Genomic DNA, 16,741 nt, shown 5'->3' on the forward strand with positions numbered 1-16,741 from the left:
ATCACTAGTGGAAAATAGCCTGAAGATAAAATGAATTCACACAAAAATTTTCAACTCCCTTCTGTAGTCTTATTGTTAGTAATAAAATTGATAGTTTTATTCTTAATATATTACATACAGGACAGGATAAAGCAAATAAGTACTTTACTGTCATTAGACTAAAACTATGATTTTCAGCTTAAGATAAAAGGTTATAAAACAATAGGAATTAAATTAAAATCTTGTGATCTTTACTTTTAATCATGAGTATCATTATGAACTCATACTCTTTTCCTTCTAAAAAAATTTTTTTGCTCATGACTACTAATGGTTCTAGAAGTAATTAGCCATGTACATTCTGGAAGCAATGAGCATCCCTTGATTGTTGTAGACTCAATATGAAAAATAACCAGGGCTTCTTAGAGAAGAGTCTGATTTCATATACGAGGGGGAAAAAAGAAGTCTAAGAACAGCCTTGGGTATTGTGTATTACAAGGAAGGGGACTAAGGTCATGTCAGGGGGGACAACATCCAGTTTTCACAAAAAGAAATAATGATGGAAATAAATGGAAATATATCAAATATATAAAAATCCGTGACTTCCATATGATACTCTTATTCCTCAAGTCAGTGCAAAGCAAACTTCATTGCTTATCTTTGAAGGTTGCTAGGACAACAACTCATTTTTAAAAAAAATTAGTAAATGAGAAAGAGATATTTCTCCTGCCTCCTATTTGCAGATTGTATTTCAGAGTAACAATAGTGAGGAGTTAAGTTATCTATAGAAAAATTCCAACTGATAAATCTGGAAGAAATAATAAGATTAGAAAATTTCCATTTTATACTCCCTAACATGAAGCAAGATGAAGGTTGAAACATTAACTGTAATGTCAGTGGATTAGGCTGTGAAACTTGTTAAGCCACTTATTTTTAATATTACCAACCAGACATACACTTGGATGTGAGGTAATAAAATAATGAGCAAGATGTAACATGGCCTCAGTATCAGATATTAAGAAATTAAAATTAAAAGGGTCATTTCCTGAAGAGGGTATAACAACTATATTTATATATGCATCCAACATAAGAGAACCTACATTATGTTAAGCAAATATTAACAGAGCTGAAATAGAAATAGCAATAATAGTAGGAGACTCCAGTACCCCACTTTCAACAACAAATAGCTCATCCTTATGGAAAGTCAAGGAGGAAGCATAGGACTTGAGCTACACTTTCTACCAAATAGACCTAACAGATATACAGTGCATTCCATTCAACAGCAGCACATATATGTTCTTCTCAAGCACGCAATAGAATATTCTGCAGGAGAGATATGTTAGGTCATAAAACAAGTCCTAATAAATTTAAAAAGCTTGAAATCATATCAAGTATCTTTTCCAATGGCAATGGTATTGAAATGGTATGAATCAATAATTGGAGGAGAGCAAAGAAATTTGCAGATGTGTGGAAATTTTTTAAAAGCATGCTCCTGAACAATCAGTGGGTCAAAATAGAAATAAAAGGGAAATAAAAAAAAACATCTTGAGACAAGTGAAAATGGAAGCACAATATACCAAAACTTATGGGATCCAACAAAAACAGCTATACACCACATATCCAGTAAAGTGGATGTAGCAATAAACAGCTACATTAAGAAAAAAAAAAAATCTCAAAAGACAACCTTTATACTTCCAGGAACTAGGGAAAAAGAAAACCAAACTAAGCCCAGAGTTAGCAGAAGGAAGAAAATAACAAAGGTCAGAGCAGAAATAGAGACTTAAATACATAAGATCAGTAAAACTAAGAACTGTTTTCCTGAAAAGATTAAAAAAAAAAAAAAATCAGTGTGTCTTTAGGGAGACCAAGAAGACAGACCCAGGATAAAAACTGGGAGACATTACAACTGATATTACACAAATACTACTATGAACAATCACATGCCAACAAATTGTATAACATAGATGAAAAGGATAAATTCCTAGAAATATCTGAACTACCAAGGCTGAATCATGAAGTAGAGAACCTAAACAGACCTTTAACTTGTAAGGAGATTGAATCACTAATCAAAAATCTCCCATCAACAACAACAAAAAACCCCAGGACCAGATGGCTTCACTGGTGAGTTCTACCATTCAATAAATAATGCCAATCCATTTCAAACTCTTCAAAAAAAAATAGGAAACACTTATAAATGCATTTTTATGAGGCCACTATTATGTTCATACCAAAGCCACATAAAGACTACAAGAACATAAAATAATAGGCCAGTATCCCTGGTGGACATAGGTGCAAAACTCCTTAACCAAATACTAGCAAACCAAATGTAACAGTACATTAAAACGATCACATGCCATGATCAAGTGGGATTTATCCCTGGGATGTAAAGAATGATTTAACTATCTGCAAATCAGTCAACACCACATTAATAGAATCAAGGTTAAAAGTAATATGATCATCCTAATAGATCCAGGAAATGCATTTGGTGAAATTCAGCATCCTTTCATGATAAAATTTCTCAATAAAGTACGGGAGGAATATGCCTCAACATTATAAAGGCCATAAATGACAAGCCTACAGCTAACCTCATATTCAGTGGTGGAAAGCTGAAAGTTCTTCCTGTAAGATCAAGAGTAAGACAGGGTTGCACACCCTCATCACTTCTATTCAGGATAGTACTGAAAATCCTAGCTAGAGTGATTATAGTAAAGAAAAAGAAATAAAAGGCATCCAAATTAGGAAAAACTAAAATGGTCTGTTTGCAGATGACATAATATTATATATAGAAAGCCCTTAAGACTACCAAAACTCTGTTTGAACTAATAAATGAATTCAGTAAAGTTGCAGGATACAGAGTCAACGTACAAAAATCGATTGCATTTCTATAAGAACAAACTCTGGAAGAGAAATTATGAAAGCAGTCCCATTTATAATATCATGAGAAACAATAAAATACTGAGGAATAAATTTAACTGAGGAGTGGAAGAGGTCTTTCACTGAAAACCATGTAACACATCAATGAAAAATTGAAGAGGACGCAAAGAAATGGAAAGATACTGCATATTCTTGGATTGGAATAATTCATTTTGTTAAAGTGTTCATACTAAAAGTGATCCACAGATTCAGTGTAACCCCTGTCAAAGGTCCAGTGGCATTTTTCACAGAAATAGAACAGACAATCCTGAAATTCATATAGAATCACAAAAGACCTAGAATAGCCAAAGCAATCTTGAGAAAGGACAGCAAAGCTGGAGCATTAAGCTCCTGATTTCAAACTATATTACAAAGGTATAGTAATCAAAACAGCATAGTACTAGCATAAAAACACACATAGACCAAACAGTAGATAGCCCAGAAATAAACCCACATATAAACTAATGTTTAATCAGTGACAAGACACTGGCAACACACAATGGGAAAGTTTGGTCTCTTCAATAAATGGTGTTGGGAAAACAATATATGCAAAAGAAATTGGATCCCTATTTTTACCATTAACAAAATGTAATTCAAAATGGATTAAAGGCATAAATGGAAGACCTCAAACAAACTTGTAGAAGAACACATGGAGTGAAAAGCCCATTGACATTGGTCTTGGTAATTTTGCGGGTATGACACTAAAAGCACAAGTAACAAAAGGAAAAAAAAATAGGTGGAACTACAAATGAAAAAGGTTTTTGCATAGCAGAGGACACATCAACAAAATGAAAAAGTAGCCTGTGGAACGAGAGAAAATATTAGCAGACCATTTATCTGATAAGGAGTTAATGCCCAAAATATAAAAGAAACTATAACTCAATGGCTAAAAACCCAAATAATCTGGTTTAAAAATGGGCAAAGACCTTGAATAGGTACTTTCCTAAGAATATAATAATAAAAGGGCAACAGGTACATGAAAAGGTGCCTCGTGTTAGCATCATGATCCATCAGTAAAACTCAAATCAGAACCTCGGTGAGGTAACGTAACACCCCACATCTGTTAGAGTGACTGTTAAAAAAAAACAAAGGACAAGTATTGGTGAGGATGTGAAGAAAAGGGGAACCCTTGTCACTGCTGTTGGGAATGTAAACTGGTGCAAATAGAAAACAATATGGAGGTTTTTCCAAAAATAATACATGGAGCTATATGATCCAGGAAATCCCACTTCTAGGTATATTATCTGAAGGAAATAAAAACAGATTCATGAAGAAATAATTCCACTCCCATGTACATTGTAACATTTCTCACAGTAGCCAATAAACAACTTGAGTGTCCATTACCAGATGAATGGATAAAGAAAATGTATGTTGTATATACACAAAGGAATAATATTAAGCCAGAAAAAAGGGAATACTTGTATTTGCATCCATTTACAACATGGATGAACCTGGAGGGCATTATAAGTGAATTAAGCTAGAGAAAGACAAATACTATTATTTATATGGGGAATCTTTTTAAAAAGTCAAATTTGTAGAAATGTTGTTTGCCCCAGGGGCTAGGGAGTGGTGTCTTTAGAGGAAATGGGAAATTGGTTAAGGGTACAGACTTTCTCTTATGAGTAAATTCTGAAGCAAGATTTGATGTACAGCGTGGTGACTATAATTAACAGTACTGTATTCTATGCCTGAAATTTGCCAGGAGAGTAGATCTGAAGCATTCTTAACAAAAGTAGATGGTGGATGTGTATTCTTTGTAGTAGTCGTTTCACAATGCATACATATGTCTAATGTGTATTCTTTGTGGTAGTCGTTTCACAGTGCATACATATGTCTAATCCCGTTGTATACTTGAAATATATACAGTTTCATTTGTGAGTTCAATCATACCTAAATAAACCTGGAAAAAATGATACCAGTTACAAAAATCATAAATAAAAATGGACATTTTTGCCATTTCTATCAAAAAAAGAAAATTAATTTTGTAAGTCGATAACGATATTAGTTACACATTTATATGTGTGAGAGGCATATGCCATTAGAGATACTTAACACATTTATAGATGAAATGATTTGATGACCAATTTACTTTAAAGTACTACAATACTTTTTTTTGCTTTAAAGTACCCTGAAAAAGGGAAAACGGGAGGGGCATTGATGAAACAAGGTTATTTAACTTTTGCTGGTGGTTAAAGCCAAGTGATGGTTATATGATGATGTGTGTATATATATTTGTATTTATATTTGTATATACATGTCTTTACTTTCGTATAATTATTTGAATTTTTCCATGATGAAAAGTTTAAAAAAGAAAAACCAATTTCCTTACATAGTAGTATATATACTTACACTATTAAATGATGAAAGCAGGATATAAAATTGTATATACAGATACAGCTCTGAAGAAAAGCAGTTGAATTGAAAAACAGTAATTGTACTTGTGTTAAGCTGTCATCACAAATTACTTTTTTATACATAACCTTATCCGGTTGTACATTTTTACCATAAGTTTTTTAAAGACGATATATAGTAGACCCTTGAACAACACAGGTTTGAACTGAATGGGTCCACATATTCACAGATCTTTTTTGGTAAAGTTTTTGGAGATTTGCAACAGTTTGAAAACACAGGTAAACTGTGTAGCCTAGAAATACCAAAAAAGCTAAGTTAGGTATTGTTTATGTTATCAGTAAAGCTTTCAGTCAGAAGTAGGCTATTAGTAGTTAACTTTTGGGGGAAGCAAAAGTTGTATGTATATTTTTGACTGCACCAAGGGGTTGACACCCCTTCCTCCCTGCTTTGTTTGAGGGTCAACTGTATATTGTAGCAACTATGTGTTAAAAATCGCTATATTTGTGCACTCTGGTTTAATTACAATCTTTCTGCAGAGCCTTTATGTCAAAAGCATAACTAGTTTGAAGACTGAAGATACCATTTTTAGGTTTTGTGATATTTTATGGGTGTGTACTTGGGATTCAACAAGAATATAATGATCATGAAAGGCAATGCAAAAAAATTATTAGTATCTCTTTAACGATAGCTTCAACTAAATATAATGACAAGGACATAATTAAGTACTTTTAAAATATGTGAAAATAGCCTGGAATTCTCTTAGTTTTAAGTCATTTTACCTTGAAAACTCAGCTATCATCTAAATTGTGAAGACGAGAAAAATTGACTCCATATATTAAACACGTAACCTGTTTTCTTAAAGATTATTTTATCAAGCCTTCTAATGATAAAGGGTTTTGTCTTTATTTTATTTATTTATTTATTTTTTTTAGGAAGGTGGAGTGTTTACTTTTGGAGCTGGAGGGTATGGTCAGTTGGGTCATAACTCTACCAGTCATGAAATAAACCCACGGAAAGTTTTTGAACTTATGGGAAGCATTGTTACTCAGATTGCTTGTGGAAGGTAAGCTATTATATAAGAGAATATCTTACTCTCCATAACTCAGTTATTTAGGATTCTTTTTTTGACAGTCCAGAGGCCTTTTATTTTTTTACACCTTTTTGGTCATGAATTTATAGGGAGTGGGTTCCAGCAGCTGAAGCTTCTTTCCATTGGTTTGCACAAAATGTACTTCTCTGGGTGGAGCAGGCTGGCACTTCAGTTGAACTCAAGTATTTTTTTCTTTGGCTTTCTTTTTTTTCTGATCATTTTTCTTTCTGTGTTTCAGGAAGCGGTATCTTGGCTCTCAGAGTGCTTAATGTTTTCATTTTCAGTACACACAAAAATTTTTTTAGACAAAAAGAATCTTGCCCTCGTTTATTTATAACAGTGCCAAGAGCATGCTGGGTAACATTGTAGACTTTGATTTGCCACTGAAATATTGTAGGACATTCCTTTTTTTAAAGATTTTATTTATTTATTCATGAGAGACACAGAAAGAGAGGCAGAGACATAGGCAGACCGAGAAGCAGGCTCCATGCAGGGAGCCCAATGAGGGACTCAAGGATCACGCCCTAAGCCAAAGGCAGACGCTCAACCACTGAGCCACCCAGGCGTCCCAGGACATTCCTTTTTGAATAGTGCCTGTCCCCTTGATGTCTACAGTATAACCTTTCTTGTGGATTTGCATATATGTGGCCAAAGGAATAATTCTATATCTTCTAAAAGGCCTAGAGAACATATAGGGGTGTCCCTCCTTTTTCCCTTTGTGTTGGTCATTTTGCAGTTTACTAGAAGATGGCAATTCCTAGCTGAAAGTAGGGATTTTTTTTTTTTAAACAAATTGTTTAGCAATTTAGGAATCTAAGATAAAAACATTCTTCTCTAAATGCTTAATTTGCTGCTGAGGAGTAATAGGAGAAACACCTTTTATACTGATTATTTTACGTTTCTTTCTCTATTTGAAACAAATTTATCTGGGCAAAGACATTAATATTGAATATGTAATATTTGTTGTACATAACATCACACTTAAAGGGAAAGTACAAATCCTCTTTTTCTTTTCCACCTTTTTTTATTTAAAGAATGAGGAAATTGAGCAGCTGATTATTAGCAGCTAATTAATTATTTAACAGCTAGTTATTTTACCAGTAACCAATTGTTATTGATAAAAGTTGAATTGGAATATTGGTTCCCAGTTCTTGAGAGTAAATAGAAAAGTCACAGCTTTGAAATTGAGCTTCACCTTTGGTGGGTTAAATTAGGTAGATTCCCAAAAACAAAATGTACTTTGGGTTTTAACCACTTAGCTTAATTTTTTATATGTAGTATATATCCATATACAGTAGGATTCAATTTTGCCAACTGTTAACTTCAAATACATGAAATCACACTGTTGGTAGTCTTTGGTGACTTTTTTAACATGCTACTTATATGATTATCTGTATGTGTGAAGATGTAGTTTTCCATCATAGAGTATTGCTGTATTTTATTCAGTTATATGTGTATATAATTATTTGCTCATTCTGTTACTGGCAGCTGTTTGGGTGCTTCCAGTTTTTGGCAATTACAAATAATGTTTTGAACATTTGTTATATGATATACATAAACCTTCATATCTCTAAGTATTTACCTAAAACAGGATTGTTGAGTCATAGAGGATACTTACCTTGAATTTTGCAGGTTAATGTCACTCTGTTTACCAGAATGATTATATCAATTTACATTTCTATTAATATTGTATGAGAATTCCTGACACACTGTGTCCTTGTGCCCATTTGGTATTGTCACACTTTGAAATTTTTGCTAATCTCTTGGGTATATAGTGTTCCTTAATCATGATTTTAATTTGCATTTCCATGATTTGATACAGATTGAATTGAGTCTGTAGATCACTTTGGGAAATGTTGACATCTTAACAGTAGTAAGTCTTCCAGTCCACGAACATGAGATATCTTCCCACTTATGTCTCTAATTTATTCCAGTAATCTTTTTGTAGTTTTCATCATATGTCTTTTAAAGTTTTTTTTGGATTTTTCGTTATTAGTGTATGGAAATGGAACTCATTTTTGCATGTTAATTTTGTATCCTGCTTCGGTGTCTTTTATATTTCTGATAGTTCTTTTGTGTGGAATCTCTAAGGTTTTTTGCATATAAGGTCATATCATCTCTACACAGAAATAATTTTACTTCCTTTTCAATTAAGGTGCCTTTTATTTCTTTTTCTTGCTGGAACTTCTAGTATTACGTTGAATAGAAGTATTCAAAGTAAGATCCTTGTCTCATTCCTGTTCTTAGAGGAAAAGCTTTCAATCTTTTACCATCGAGTATGATGTTTGTGGTGGGTTTTTCATATATGGCTTTTATTATGTTGAGATAATTTTCTTTTTTTTTTCTTTTTTTTTTCTTTTTTTTTATTTATTTATGACAGTCACAGAGAGAGAGAGAGAGGCAGAGACACAGGCAGAGGGAGAAGCAGGCTCCATGCACCGGGAGCCTGACGTGGGATTCGATCCCGGGTCTCCAGGATCGCGCCCTGGGCCAAAGACCGGCGCTAAACCACTGCGCCACCCAGGGATCCCAATTTTCTTTTTTTTTAAGATTTTATTTATTTATTCATGAGAGACACACACACACAGGGAGGCAGAGACACAGGCAGAGGGAGAAGCAGGCTCCATGCAGGGAGCCTGACGTGGGACTCGATCAGGCCCTGGGCTGAAGGCAGTGCTAAACCACTGAGCCACCTGGGCTGCCCAGAGATAATTTTCTTTTATTGGTACTTTTTTAGTGTTTTTATCATAAAATAGTGTCAAATTTGTTGATTTTTTATTGAAATGATGGTGTGGGTTTTTTCTTCCTTGTCTTAGCCTTGTAAATTAACACTGATCAATTTGCATATCCTGAAGCATCTCTGCATCCCATTTAGCTGGGTATATAGTTTTTTAAATATACTACTGAATTCTGTTTGCTAATGTTCTATTGAGAATTTTTGCAGCAGTACCCATAAGGGATAATGGTCTGTAGCTTTCTTGTAGTGTCCTTGTCTGACTTTAATATCAGGACAATGCTGACCTCATGGAATGAATTAGAAAGTTGTACCTCTTCAACTTTTTTTTTGGGGGGGGGGATGTGAATAGGATTGGTGTTGATTCTTTAAATGTTTGGTAGAAGTCACAAATGAAGCCATTGGTGTAAAGCTTTTCTTTGTTGGGAGATTTTTGATTATTGTTTCAGTTGTTTTACCATTTACAGATCTGTTGTGGTTTCTTATTTTTTTGTGATTTAGTATTAGTAGGTTTTGTATTTCTAGGATTTTGTCTATTTCATGTAAATCATCTAATTTGTTGGCAAAGAACTGTTTAAAGTACTCTCTTACGATCCTTTTTATTTTGGCAGCGTAAGTAGTAGTGCCCCCACTTTTTTTTTTTTTAAGATTTTATTTATTTATTTATTCATGACAGACACAGAGAGAGAGAGGCAGAGGGAGAAGCAGGCTCCATGCAGGGAGCCCGACACGGGACTCGATCTCCAGACTCCAGGATCACGCCCTGGGCTGAAGGCAGGCGCCAAACCTCTGAGCCACTCAGGGACCGCCCCCCCCCCCCCCACTTTTATTCTGATTCTAATTTCTTTACTTCTTTCTTAGTCAAATTAGCAAAAGTTTTGTCAATTTTGTGATCTTTGTAAAACCAATTTTTAGTTCCATTGACTTTTGCTATTTTTCTATTTTCTATTCCATTTATATCAACTCTCATCTTTATTATTTTCTTTCTTCTGCCAGCGTTGTGTTTAGTTAGGTGGTTTGGTGGTTTGTTTAGGACCTTAGGTTGTCAAGTTGGGTTGTGCACATGAGCTCTTTCTTGTATTTTTTGTTTTGGTTTGGTTTTTTTGTTTTGTTTTGTTTTGTTTTGTTTTTAGGTAGGCTCCATGGCCAGCATTGAGCCCAGTGCGAGGCTTGAACCCAGGGCCCTGAGATCAAGACCTGAGCTGAGATCAAGATTTGGACGCTCGACCAACTTAACCACCAGACACCCCAAGATGTTTCTGTTTTTTTAATGTAAATTTCCCCCTTAGCACTTTTTTCCCCCGCATCTTTTGTTTTGATATATTGTGTTTCATTCTCTTAAGTCTTGTGATTTCTTTGATTCATAGGTCATTTAAAAGTATGTTGTTGGAAAAAAGAGTATGTTGTTGAATTTCCACAAATTTGTGAATTTTCTAATTTCTTTATGTTACTGATTGCTAATGTCTTCCTTTTGTGGTTGTAAAAGATACTTTGTATGATGTCTATCTTTTAAAATCTATTTAGACTTACTTTCTGGCCTAACATAGGGTCTAACATGGACAATGCCCCATGTGCATTTGAGAAGAATGTGTATGTTGTCATTGGGTAGTGTGTGCCCTGTTACATCTAGTTGACTTAATTGTGTTGTTCAGGTCCTCTGTTTCCTTACTTCTGTGTGGTTATTCTATTATTGAGAGCAGGGTTATTAAATTCTCCTACCATATTGTAGAATAATTTCTCCCTTTAATTCAGTTTTTGCTTCATATATTTTGATGGTCTTTTATTAGATGTGTAAATGTTTTTGTTATCCTTTTGCTGTATGGAACCTTTTGTTAAAATATAATGTCCTTTGTCTCTTATAACCTTTTTTTTATTTAAAATCTATTTTGCTGGGTATCCCTGAGTGGCTTAGTGGTTAAGCTCCTGCCTTCGGCCCGGGGTGTGATCCTGGAGTCCCGGGATCGAGTCCCACTTTGGGCTCTCTGCGTGGAGCCTCCTTCTCCTTCTGCCTGTGTGTGTGTGTGTGTGTGTGTGTGTGTGTCTCATGCATAAATAAAATCTTAAAAAAAAATAAAATATATGTTGTCTGGGGCACCTGGGTGGCTCAGGAGTTGTGCATCTGCCTGTGGCTCAGGGCATGACCCAGGGTCCTGGGATCAAGTCCTGCATCAGGCTCCTCTGGGGAGCCTGCTTCTCCCTCTGTCTAGCTCTCTGCCTCTCTGTGTCTCTTATGAATAAATAAATAAATAATCTTTAAAAAAAAAACTATTTTGTCTGATAGAGTATGGCCACCCTGCTCTCTTTTGGTTGTTGGCATGAAATATCTTTTTCCATCTTTTCACTCTTAGCCTATTTGTATCTCTTGTAAATAATATATAGTTGGATCATGTTTTATTATCCATTCTGCCAGTCTCTGTCTTTTGAGTGGACAGCTTAATCCACTTACACTTACAGGTAATTACTGAGATGTAGGGACTTTCATCATTTTGCTCTTTGCTTCTTGTCTCTCAATTCCTGGATCTATTGTCTCCTTTTATGTTGTTTTTTTGCAGTGAGATGTTTTAATTTCCTTCTCTGTATATTCTATAGCTACTTTCTTTGTGGTTACCATGGTGATTACATTTAATATCCTGAAGTTATAATACTAATTCAAATTGATACCAGGTTAACCTTAATAACATAAAAAACTTTGCCCCTATGTAGCTTTATCCCCACCTCCTTTCAGTTATTGATTTCACAAAATAACTTATTTATACATTGTGTATTCAAAAATATGTTGTTTATGCATCAGTCTCTTAAGAAAACAAAATAACTTGTAAACAGAAGTTATAATGCTAGCCTTTATAAACATCCATGTGTTTACCTTTACAAAGATCTTTATTTTATCATGCAGCTTGGAGTCACTGTACGATGTTCTTTCATTTCAACCTTTAGGATTCTTTTTAGCATTTCTGGCAGGGTAGGTCTGGTGATAACAAATTCCCTCAGCTCTTGTTTATATATAAATGTCTTAATTCCTCCCTCACTTTCAAAGGACAGTTTGCCAGACATTAGATTCTTGGTTGAATTGTAGTTTATTTTTTTAAGCACTTTGACTATGTTAGTCCAGTCTGTTCTGACATCCAGAGTTTCTGGTGAAGAATCTCATAATCTTATTAAAGATCCCTTAGTTATGACAAGTCACTTCTCTCTTGATGCTATCATATTTCTTCTTTTATCTTTTTTTTTTTAATTTAAAGATTTTATTTATTCATGAGAGGCACAGAGAGAGGCAGAGACATAGAGGAAGAAGCAGGCTCCCCACAGGGAGCCAGGTATGAGATCTGGGGGATCATGCCCTGAGCCGAAGGCAGACGCTCAACCGCTGAACCAGCCAGGCATCCCTCTTCTTTTATCTTTGGACAAATTGATTGATTGTAATGTATCTTAGTGTGGGTCTCTTTCAGTTAATCCTTTTGGAGTTCATTGAGTTTCTTGGATCCTTATGTCTTTCATCAGATTTGGGAAGTTTTTGGCCATTATTTCTTAGTTCTCTCTCTTTAGCTTTTTATCTTTTAGAACTCCCATAGTACCTATGTTGGTCCACTTGATGATATCCCATAGGTCCCTTAGTTTCTCTTCAACTTTAGTCTTTTTTCTTTCTAATTTCCAGTTGCCTCATTTGTTTTTCTACCCACTCAAATCTGCTTTTGAATCCCTCTAGTGAGTTTTTCATTTTAGTCATTGTGCTTTTCAGCTCCAAAATTTTTTTGGTTTGTTTTTGTGTTCTCTGTTTTTTTTATTGATTTTTACATTTTTGTTCATATATTTTCTTGACTTTTTCTTTACCTTGTTTTAGTTATTTGAATATCTTTAAGATAATTGTTTTAGTTTTTGTCTGTTAAGATTTTTCATCTGGTCTTTCTTGGAGACAGTTTCTCTTGTTTTTTTTTCTTAGGATTTTATTTATTTCAGAGAGAGTAAGTGGGAGCAGGGACAAAGGGAGAGAGAGAATCTCAAGCACACTCCCCACTGAGTGCAGAGCCCAACATGGGGCTTGATCTCATGACCATGAGATCACTGTCAGAGCTGAAACCAAGAGTTGGAGTCACCCAGGCACCCCAGTTTCTGTGCATTTTTTTTTTAAATAGACTTTCTTTTTTACAGAAGTTTTAGGTTCACAACAAAATTGGGTGGAAGATACAGATATTTCCATTGAACTTGCACACACATGTATAGACTCTTCCATTATCAACATCCTCCACCGAAGTGATATATTTGTCCCACTTAATGAATTTACATTGCCAAATCATTATCAGATGAACATAGTTTATATTAGGGATTCACTCTTGGTGTTATACACCCTGTGAGTTCAGATAAATGTATAATGACGTGTATCCACGCTTTACAGTATTGCATAGAGTAATTTCACGCTCATAAAATTCCTCTATGATCTACCTGTTCATCCCTTCCACATCCCCTAACCTATGGCAGCCACTGATCTTTTTACTCTTAGTTTTGCTTTTCCAGAATACTGTATAGTTGGAATCATACAGTATATAACTTTCTCAGATTGGTTCTTCCACTTAGTAATATGCATTTATGTATGGTTCCTCCAGTTTTCATGGGTTGGTCACTGATTTTTTTTTTTTTAGTACTGAATAATATTTTATTATCTGGATGTATCAATTCGTTTAAACATTTACCTACTGAAGAACATGTTTGTTTCCAAGGTTTGGCAGTTATGAATAAAATAGCTAAAAATTCTGTGTGCATACAGCTCTTTAACAATTTTGGATAAATAATGAGGAGCATAATTGCTGAATCTTATTGTAATAGTATGTTTAGTTTAGTAAGAAACCACCAAACTGCCTTCCACAGTGGCTGTATCATTTTGCATACCCATGTTGGTTAATACTGTTTTCCTTTTAATGGGCTGCATTTCACAATTTCTTTGTAAGCCCTGTGGGTTTGTTTTTGTTTTTGTTAAACTGAACATTTGAGCCTAATTGTGGCTCTGGACATCAGATTCTCTCCGTTTTCCAGGGTTTGCTGATTTTTTTGTTTTTTTTTTTGGAGTTCGATTTGCCAACATATAGCATAACACCCAGTGCTCTTCCCGTCAAGTGCCCCCCTCAGTGCCCGTCACCCAGTCACCCCAACCCCCCCCCCACCTCCCTTCCACCACCCCTTGTTCATTTCCCAGAGTCTGGTGTCTCTCATGTTCTGTCACCCTCTCTGATATTTCCCACTCATTTTCTCTCTTTTTCCCTTTATTACCTTTCACTATTTTTTATATTCCCCAAATGAATGAGACCATGTAATGTTTGTCCTTCTCCGATTGACTTCACTCAGCATAATACCCTCCAGTTCCATCCACGTTGAAGCAAATGGTGGGTATTTGTCGTTTCTAATGGCTGAGTAATACTCCATTGTATACATAGACCACATCTTCTTTATCCATTCATCTTTCGATGGACACCAAGGCTCCTTCCACAGTTTGGCAATTGTGGACAGTGCTGCTATAAACATCAGGGTGCAGGTATCCTGCTGTTTCACTGCATCTGTATCTTTCAGGTAAATCCCCAACAGTGCTGATTGTCATAAGTTGACTCTGGCAGGGACACATAAGCCTTGAGGTATAAATGTAAGGTCTTCTCAGGTCTTTTCTGAGCCTGCTCCTCTTCCTAGACAGGCACAGTGAGTTTCTAAATTCCTCTGTACATTCAAAGCAAATGTTCTAAATCTCAAATGTCAGACTCTGAGAAGGGGAAAAAGAAATGAAGGGGGAGGGGAGAAGAAATTAAAATGGAAAAGGGGGGATGCCTGGGTGGCTCAGCAGTTAAGCACCTGCCTTCAGCCCAGGGTGTGATCCTGGAGTCCCGGGATCAAGTCCCATATCAGGCTCCCTGCTTGGAGCCTGCTTCTCCCTCTGCCTATGTGTGTGTCTCATGAATAAATAAGTAAATAAAATAATAAAAAAATAAAAAATAAAATGGAAAAAGGCACTAGCTTTTTAAATCCTCTGGAAGTCTCTTAACTAGAAGAGAAGGACTCGGAACAGTGGGGCAACAACAGTTGCTCACCTACCTTTGTGTCTACATCTCCTTGATCTACAATCAAGAGTCCCAATCTCAAAAATAAGGACAAGGTCCTTGTTGTCAACTCTGAGTCCTGTAAGCTGTGTACAAGCAACTCCTGGAGTAAGGATGGCTCCCTGTCACAGGGCTCTGCTACAAGTTGGGATTGGCCAAAATTCATTAGAATTTACTACCTAAGCCTTCCCCCTGGAAATTGAAAGCCTTTCCTAGACTCAAGAGTTCTAAAAGAGTTACATCAGACAGATTCTGCCAGTGCAAATGTCTAGGTGGGGAGTCAGATTCCTGGTGCTTCCTACTCTGCCATCTTCTTAGAATCATCCTTTCATTGCTTTTTGAAAATTCCTTCACCCTCCTCTTTAGTGCCACTGTTGCTGTAAGTTAAGTTTCAGATCTGTTTTCTGTGGTCTGTATCTTATTCCTTCAGTTTTTTTTTTTTTTAAAGATTTTACTTATTTATTCATGAGAGACACACAGAGAGAGAGAGAGAGAGGCAGAGACACAGGCAGAGGCAGAAGCAGGCTCCATGCAGGGAGCATGATGTGGGACTTGATTCTGGGCCTCCAGGATCACGTCCCGGGCTGAAGACAGCGCTAAACCCCTGAGCTACTGGGGCTGCCCATTATTCCTTCAATTTCTATATCCCTGTGCCACTTTCACACTATATAAATTTTACGACACTATAATTCTGCTGTTTGGAATAAAGCAGATCTTTGTTCATCGTATCCGTCAAGAATGCTTGGGCTGGGGTGCCTGGGTGGCTCATTAAGTTAAGCATCTGTCTTTGGCTCAGGTCATGATCTCAGGGTCCTAGGATTGAGCCCCACAGTGGGCTCCCTGCTCACTGGGGAGTCTGCTTCTCCCACCCCCCTGCCCCATGCACTCTCTTCCTCTCAAATAAATGAATAAAATCTTTATTAAAAAAAAAAAGAATGCTTGCATTGTTTTGGCTTTTTACTTTCATAAAAATTTTAATATCAGTCTGTCCATATTCTCCATAAAATTTGAGGGGAGTATTTAAAATTAATCTGTGTATTAAACTTCATAAAAATGTTGCTTCGTATAGTCAGTGTACATTTAGAAATGCCTGTATATTTACTATCTTTTTTTCCCTCCACTCTTCATATTTTCTAATTCCTTTTGTCTGAATACCCTCTGGAATTTTCTTTAAGTAAATTTATAGGCCCTTTTATGTATCTAAAAATGTTTTATTTCACCTTCATTCTTGAATGATATTGTCTAGCTTGGTAATTAGCTCCTGCTTTGAAGATAACATTCTATTTTCTTTTGGCTTTGGTTGTTGTGGAGAAAATAGCTATTAATCAGTATGTTGCTCCTTTGAAGGTAATGTGTTTCTTTTTTATCTTTCCCCCGTTTTGCTTTCATTTGTCAAGGTATGATTTCCTCATTTTCTGATGAGGCTTCTTGAATCTGTAGAATAATATCTTTGATCAGTATAGGGAATTCTAAGCTAATATCTCTTTAGATAATACCTTCTCCTTTCTTCATGGGATTCCAGATGTGTATTGAGTCTTCTCAATCTGCCTTGTAGCCTTATTCTTCATTTTCTATATTTTTTACCCTTTTTGCTGCTTTCTT

General features: G+C 35.6%; 1 protein-coding gene across 9 annotated transcripts in view; it reads left to right on the top strand.

Annotated features, from left to right (window-relative positions):
• HERC4 (HECT and RLD domain containing E3 ubiquitin protein ligase 4) overlaps nt 1-16,741 on the top strand; it is a 137,140-nt gene that overhangs the window by 43,690 nt on the left and 76,709 nt on the right. For all 9 annotated transcript variants that reach the window (XR_008664350.1, XM_055324901.1, XM_055324895.1 and 6 more), the window contains one exon: nt 6,174-6,304. Coding sequence is in view for 8 of the 9 variants with exons in the window: in XM_055324901.1 (XP_055180876.1) it covers nt 6,174-6,304 (131 nt within the window). In the remaining variant the exon portion in view is untranslated. The remainder of the gene's footprint in view (nt 1-6,173; nt 6,305-16,741) is intronic.

Source organism: Nyctereutes procyonoides, unplaced genomic scaffold (assembly GCF_905146905.1).
Source record: "Nyctereutes procyonoides isolate TBG_1078 unplaced genomic scaffold, NYPRO_anot_genome, whole genome shotgun sequence".
Classification (NCBI taxonomy): Eukaryota; Metazoa; Chordata; class Mammalia; order Carnivora; family Canidae; genus Nyctereutes; species Nyctereutes procyonoides.